Consider the following 8,225-nt stretch of genomic DNA (forward strand, 5'->3'; position numbering starts at 1 on the left):
CTGCTGCACACAACACAGGGGAGTTACTCCGGGAATTTTTGCATGTAGTATCACAAGGACATTGTAAAACTCGGTGCTTGCCAAGTGTCTCCAGATCTTGGAACAGAAGACAAGGCAAACAGATGGTCCTAGTATATTTGGTAATAATAAATGAAGCCAGAGAGCAATGTAAAGGAAAGGAAAGTAGAGCAGGAGGGAATATTCCTAGATACCCCTTCAGTCCTTGACCAGGAAGAGAAGTGAGCAAGGTTTCTGAGCTCATAAAGAAGTGATGCTATTGGCAGGCAGGGTTTGAGACAATACTTTCCCTGTAGAGATTAACACCTGTTGAGAGTGGGAGGAGCGTGTTTTAGCAGGTTTGTTACCTTACTCCAACCCACAGGAGCTAGGAGTCGCTCTCTAGAAGATACAGTCCTTGTTAGAGGATGTTCCCAACCTACAGTGACAAGCAACAAACAAAGGGTGCTTGAGAAGAAAAGTGGAGAAGTCAGCAGCCAGGACTGAGGTCTCAAGGCCTGGCAGACTGGCAGCGGCAGTAGTGTGTTTTCATGCAGGAGATTCACATCTGAGATGCAAACTCAGCCCCGGGTCAGGCTCAGCACAATCCCAAGCAAAACCATCCATAGATGATCATCTGTGAATAGTCACTGGTGCACAAGAAGAGGCCTGGAAAGCCAATGTTTGGGAACACGAGTATGTTGAGCAGGCCTTACAGGTTTTTCCTTAATAGGTCTCAATTTGTACAGCAAGGTATTATCAACCAGTCATTGATTGATCGGCTGATTTCTGACCACCTAGCCAATTTTGCTACACCATCAACATCTACACTAATAGCAGACACTTTTCCTTAAATTGTAGGCCCATCCTGCTGACCTTGGGTTCAGAAAGTTTGATCTATGCAATACACTACTCCCCAACAGTTGTTTATGCCATTTTTCAGCAAATCTTATCTCCTGGCCTACATAAACAGGTATAGAAGTCAAACAGATTAGCCTCAAATAAAATGTAAGTCTCAGCGAGTCACATTTACAGGTTCTTAGTGTTTCTCTGGCTTACTAAACTGACTTGAACTGGGGGCTACTAATTATATTTCTTGGGTACCGAGCTATTAAGAAATTACCTTATGTATAAACAACTGGATGTCAGTGATGTTAGAGGTTGAAAGTAAAGGCAGGGAGAGAGGGGAGAATATTTTCAGTGGTGCCAGTACAGGCCAAAGGAAGGAAAGGGGCAAGCCCTTAACTCATTTGCTCTGATTTTTTTATTTATTTATTATTTGAATTATATGCCCCCTCCTTCCCAGCAAAGACTCAGGGAGGCTTACAATAAGAGAGCAGAATAACTTATAAAACAGGAAGACATAACAGAGACCACATTCTTGACCCTCAAAGTTTTGGATTGTTTGGGGGGTTTTTTGGAGGAGGGGTAGGTAAAAACTACATGTTTTACTTCAGACAAAAGCAGTCTTTTATTTTTGCCTATTAAAACGATGTACACACCACCCAACACACTGGTAAAGGCAGTGCTGTATGGTCTCCTACAAACAGAGACATTTTCCCTGGGTGGGTAAGGAGTTGAGTATTCTGAGTAACGCAAACTTTTGCAGGAAACTGAAACCTTATTTCAGGTTTGACAAATTTGACCAAATCCAGGTGTTGGTGGTTACATAGAGATCTATCCTTTGGCTGCCCTCCTGCAAGCTGGTTGCAATACAAGACATCCAAGGCCTCTTTCTGGCTCTTGCACCATTATACCTTGACATGCCAGCAAACAGAAAGGCTAGAGCTAGAGTATATTAGTTAGAGGCTTTTGGAGAACTGATGTAAAAGAGAAACTGCCTGAGAACAAGTGATCATATAGTAATCCTCAGCAGGGCTGCTTCTTCAGATGTTGGGACTGTTACTGGTAGGTTTTGGAAATGTAAAGCATGCGTCTTCCCTGCAGCAGGCAGCCTGCAGTTCTCACTGATTACCACCCTACTAGGGAGGTACATTTGGATGGTGCACCTGCTCCCACAAATGCCACAAATGGCAGTGTCAGCAGAAACCAGGACTAAATAAGCCCAGGCAGAAGCACTCTTCCTCCTCACCCCTAGCATTCAAGGTCAGGGTCGAAGCACGTGAGAAGGTTGGCAGAGGGAAGCTTGTAGTGCAGCTGCCAGTATACATTTGAGGACAGACAGATTTCTTCTCCCTCCCCAGACTTCAAACCCATCATCTGGCATGAGCATTACAGAACAGAGGGAGCGACTACGACTGCCTGCTTGCAGGAAGGTCCTGGCATCATGGGTTAAAATCCCACTAGTTGGCAAATCCAAGGAGGTTTCCTGATTTTGGCAAACAGCCTGTCTGAATACTCCACAAGACTCCATGCAGCTCATAAAACTACATCTGAAGGTTATTTAAAAAAATGCTTGAAATAGAGCTTTGTTATCCCACTTCATACACATGATATGTAATAAATACAGTGTCGTACCATCAGCCTACTCAGATAGTTGTATTTGTCCACAAACCGATTCTTAGATGTTTCACCTGGCTTTTCAGGGCTAGGAGGGGGAGGCAGCAATTTGAATCCCTCTGTCAAATATCAGCAACAACACTGGGTCAAGAGAAGACGGCTCGCTGCACAGGAGCCCCTGGTAAATATTGCTGTGATCTATTCCCTCCTTTCCCAAAGGAGTATAGAGGGCATATTTATTTCCAGGGGTTATTATTTGGCTATCTTCACATCCCTTCAACTTCGTCACAAATCTGAAAAGATGTAAACTTGCACAGCACATGGAAACCTTCAGCTCTCTTATTCCTATTCAAGATGAATTCGAGTCTTCATCTAGGATTTCCCTTGCATACTTTTTTTTTTTTTTTTAGTTTCCATAGAGAGGAAATTTTCTGTAGGTAGCTTTCCTAATGAGCTTCTGATTGCAATGTGGCCAGCAATGAAGACAAAGTTACAAGCAGTAACCTTCTCTCAAAATTTCAGCAAGTCCGTGGCATATGCAAGGCACCCCCCTTATGTTTTTCACATGTCAGCTGCATTTCAATTTTCTTATATACTGAACTATGTTCAGCCACGTTGCGAGAAGCTTTCATCTTAAGGCCTGCAACCAGTAACTAGACCATCTTTGAACTACAGTACACAGTTTTCAAGGCAACAGAATCCATAAATACAATTATATTGTGGAAAACGTTTACACATTGTAACCTAATTTCTTTTCAAAAGAATACAGAATAAGAAGGTTTTAAGGTTAATCAACAGCCTAGGGAAATGCCAACAATTCTTAAGGCCTCTTGTCTGTATCTAGGGAATAGTCTACTATAGACTTGTTAAAGGGTGACTGTCTGTCTTTCTGAATAGGAGAGAGGTCGAGGTGAACCACTTCACTTTCATAAATCAAAAGAAAGAAAAAAAATGAGAAAATCTCCAGAGTTCAAACATTTCTTTAAAACCCAAACCTTAAATACTAAATGGGCTTCATGGCTGCCATTTTGAAAAACATTAGTTTGCCAAAGGACCCTTTTGATTTCTATTTGAAATGTAAGAGCTCACAGATAATCCATTGAGAATCAAACCTGCACAAAAGGCTTTTTGAAACAATCGTGGTGCTTGTGAAGGACAACATTTTTGTGCGCAAAATAAAACATTTTAATGCGCTACAATCCATTACACATATATTCCTACATTTCCTTTCAGTAATTATTCATTAGAAAACATTTAACGTCACTGCAGATTTCACACTGGGCAGTCTGCGCACAAAGGAGAAGAGCTGGCCCATTTATAAGGGACTGAGGCCTTCTTTTCTAATCTGAGAAACTCCAAGGAGGTGGGGCCTGATGGACACAACAGGCAGGCTAAATTGTGCGGTTAACGGTCAAAGCCCCCCTGCCTACTTTGACACTCATTTAAAGATGACAGGGAACAATAGAGATTTGTTCTTAGCAACTCTTTCTTGTTATGCGCTCTACATCAGCTAAGCTGGGCGGTTCAATACATGAAACTGGTACTGATACTCGGTTCCACCTGCCAGCTCTCGCCCTCCCTCAGGCCCTCCTCCTTTCCCCACTTTAACACAATGAGACAGGTAAAGAATATCATGAAAGAGAGACCCATTCAGTGTGTCAGCTTTAATAAAACAATTGCCTGTCAGGTTAATAGGAGGACTCAAATTTGGGGTTAGTGTCAATAATCCCACTCCTCAGAAACAGGTTAGGAAATCAACCCCATCTTTCCTTAATGTGGGATAATGAGAGATCAGACCATCTAACTGGTTGCAGGCTGGGGTACCATCAGCATGCAAAAATGTATCAAAGTCACATTGTTTCTACCAATTAAATTTTTTTTTGCATAACTTTAACACTGATATGCATCATTTTACTGCATCAACATCTCCTGAACACAGGGCAAGTTACCCATGTACACATAGTTGCAGTCCCATCCCAACCCAATGCGCCAAAGTGAAGGAGTGACTAGCAACTAGAGAAGGGTTTATGCTTTACTTGGCTACTTATAACATGGTACATGGCTTGTATGATTTACAGCGGGACTAACACAAGGCATTAAGCACTGCTCTTCACAAGTCATTGCTTTCTAATGCAAATACCATAATTTTCTTCAACAATGACAGGCTTAGATTTACTACTTCTGGATCAGAAACAGCTGCTTTAGCATGCACTGAATCTTCATTATTTGCAGAACATCATGTCTTGCTAAAAACTGTGTAACTGCTGATCAGATCCATAAAAAGTATTTCCGCTAACTAATAAGCATGGTACCTTCAACCAGAAAGCTAAAACTCAGGGTTGCAACTTCTGGACAGAAAGGACAGATTTATGCAACTCCTCGTAAAGGAACAGGACAGTCCTTGAGCTACAATACATTAGGGAAATGTTAACTTTGAAGTGTTCAAAGATAATGGAAGCTGTATTTTCCCCCTCAGACTAACAAGACATATGGTGTTACTAGTAACCTTTCCTCCTTGGCAAAAATATAGTGCCAGATACCAAATTAGCTCTGATTAGAGAAGAATACACAGTATAGCAAGGCCATTTTTTTTTCTATTAATCCCTTTAAAGGTAAAGGCTTCCTAAAAATCAGTTTTATAGCATGTTTAGTGTGATCTCATTTGCCATGGCCTCCACTCTCTGCACAGCCCACATTATCCTTACAGACTAAAGTATTATTTTCCATTTATCATAGTAGCACCTAGAGAATTGAGCCAAGATTAAGATTCATTGTGCTCGGTGCATCAGACCTGTCCTGCAAAGCTTGCAGTTTAAACAGACAGGGCACAAAAGGTAGGAGAAAGGAAGTAATTGCCTTCTTCCCATTTAACAGGTGAGGGTAAAGATGTGATAATTCACCCATAACCACAGGGAATTTGAGGGCAAGCATGGGAATTGAACTTGGATTTCCAAGTCCCATTTCTCTGTTTGCACCACAACCATCTGTATTGTAGAAAAAGACAAGTATGTCCTGACTTAGACATTTCTCATATCCCCACCTACTATTCTTCCTCCTCACATATTTTCACATTCTTTAAAAAAAGCTGCTGTTTGACTTTCGTCTCATCTACTGAGAAATGTTTGGGGGGTTTTTTTTGCCAGAGTCAGCAGGTGAGGTCATTTCCCTCCCTACACCCCAATTGCAACCTATTCACTGCTACAGATTATAACCTTTTATTATTTTAGACCAATCTTATTTCAGATGTACTAAGTGACAGCAAGGCAACATTTGTATTCAGCCAGCAGTTCAGTAGTGTTAGTCAGAGCAACTGCAGCAGTTTAGTTGCAAGGTTTACTGGTTAAGAAATGGTTTCAACAAGTCCTGAATGGACAATAGTATCAAGGCAGCATAGCAAGCTCTTTCAGGGCCATTCATAAGCAGTCAAATGCTTTTGTAAGTCATAGATTCATAGAGATGTAGGGCTGGAAAGGACCTCCAGAGGTCTAGTCCAACCCCTTACTCAAAGCAGGATCATCCCTATCCAAGAAACATTTGCTCCTGTTTCAATTCTGCCAGGCAGCCTAGTTTCCAGGCACTGTAACAGCATGATGTTCAGAACCAGGCAGACTCCCAGGGTCTCTAGGGCTAGGGACAGAAATTACACATAAACTGGTATAAGTGACAGGAAACTGGTTCAAATCTGTAATACAACAGAAGTTCAGTGCACAGCGGTCAAAGCTGGTTTAAGATAAACCTGGATGGATGGAGTATCAGACTTAACTGATTTAAGTTAAAACAATTTATTGAACTTCTGTCCCAAATCTAGGGGACACAAAGGTAGCAAGCCACAAAGGCCTTTGAACTTAAGTCAAAGGTGAAGAGATCATCAGAGGAATCGCAATACTTTGTTTTAAAGACTGCTACTGTTCTCTTAACTGATGAATATCATTGTGCAGACTGCCAGGCAGACTATCTACTCCCACACAACTGCCTGCACCAGTAGGTACAAAAATAGGAGCGTGTTCATCACATGATATAAGAATGTGCCCCATTCTTTCAAAGAGGCCTGGGGGAAGCCACCTCCATGGCTAGGCCTTTTGTGCTTTCTCTAAAATGTTGGGCAAAGCTGTTCTTGTAACAAGAAGAGAACTAGGCAGGGTAGACAGACACCAGGCCCTGTTGCTAGCATTTGTGGCTCTGCTGAAGGAGACTACTCAAGAAGAATGGAAAATATTGTTGCACTAGTTTTGGGGTTGGGGGAGAAAGCAGAAGGAACATATTTTTGGAGAAATAGTTTCCTTTTTTGTTAACCACTACAGTAAAAATAATGAGAATGGCTCCCTTTGTGCATGAGGGTTGCAGAAACAGGGTATCTCTATCTTTCTCTAGAGTACTTTTATTAGGGGCAGAGCCTTATATACAGCTATTAAGGAGGAACATTTCCTTCCAGGTTTGGCTTCTTACAAACTGTTTTTCTCCACTGATGAGCACACCTCTCCTTTTCCTTTACAGACTTCACTTCCAAAACTATATTTGCCCCTTCACTCAACTCCCTCCAAGTCATCTCAGAGGAACAGAAATCATATCCCCTGTCCTCTGAAAAAACCTTAGGACATTTTTGGTCAACAGAACGCTAGTCCAAGAGCTTCTGAGGTGGAAGGTAAGAGGTAAATACCTTTTATGATATAACAAAAGTCACCCACAATAAGACACACATTACATCCTAAAAAGTTAGGAGCTTACCACCACCTCTTCCTCCTCCATACTTTTACTTAGGAAATAAACACCTTTAAAAAAAACCCTTCTCATTAGGCAGCAGCCTGCCCATTATGAGCACTTTTTATATTGATGCTGCCCTCATGGACACAGTGGTGTCTCACTCAGGTGTTTGGTTTTATGGTTAAAAGTATTCTTAATTGCCAGAGATCATTGGAGACAAGGAAACCCTGTTGAGAATAATGAGAAAGCTGGTGCACACAACATTGTCCCCATTAAAAGAATTGGAGAGTGTAAATAAATAGGTATCATTTGTGGAAGCAATGAGTTCACATTCAAGGTATGCTAGCCTTGGCAATTATGCACTAAATAGACAGCTGTGATACAGCATCAGCATCACCTTCCACTCCTGGTAGGGGGTGGGGGCAAAGGGTTTTGGCTTAATAGCTCAATCAAAAAATAGTCTGTTAGATGAGGGGAATATATATATTTCTATCCCCAAAAGATTACTTTATTTGTGTTATATGGGGGAAAAATAAAGCATTTGAATGTGAATTCCCCATAGAAACATACAATTACAGTCAGCTTTGGAACTATCAATGAGTTATTATATGTTGCACCTCCATTTTTTTTTTTAATTTCTACCTAAACTGTATGGGTGACTACTTGAGGAAATTTGATTTTGTGATGTAATTGTAGGTTGACAAATCTAAAAAAAAAAAAAAATCAATAGGTGACCTGACCCAGATACATTTATTGCAGTACCTTTTAGGTGGTAATATGAGACTTTAAGACTTATAAGCATATCTGAGTCAGAAGCTGCTATCGCTGCCTGGTAAAAAGAACTTGGGGAATAAATCTGATGAAAATGAAATACTTTTATATTAATTGACTGGTATAGGGGCTACTATGGCTTTACATGTTGTTTAACTTGGATAATAACCCTCGGCTCTGGATGTTACCACTGCAGGTAAAACTGACTGCAAAAGGTGTTTTCTGCACGAGCACTACAAGTGGATTACTCCTTGAAGGGGGGGAAAAGTGGGTTAGTTCTTCTGAGTCTGTAATTC

The 8,225-nt window shown here is 41.1% G+C and overlaps 1 protein-coding gene across 1 annotated transcript in view; it reads right to left on the reverse strand.

The window, feature by feature from the left end:
• Positions 1 to 7,325, reverse strand: part of MYO1H (myosin IH) — a 49,479-nt gene extending 42,154 nt beyond the window's left edge. The window contains exon 1 of the mRNA XM_006015142.2: positions 7,183 to 7,325. Coding sequence (XP_006015204.1) covers positions 7,183 to 7,248 — 66 coding nt within the window. The 5' untranslated portion in view covers positions 7,249 to 7,325. The remainder of the gene's footprint in view (positions 1 to 7,182) is intronic.
• Between the last annotated feature and the right edge of the window lie 900 nt (positions 7,326 to 8,225).

The sequence above is a fragment of the Alligator sinensis genome, unplaced genomic scaffold (genome assembly GCF_000455745.1).
Source record: "Alligator sinensis unplaced genomic scaffold, ASM45574v1 scaffold628_2, whole genome shotgun sequence".
Taxonomy (NCBI): Eukaryota; Metazoa; Chordata; order Crocodylia; family Alligatoridae; genus Alligator; species Alligator sinensis.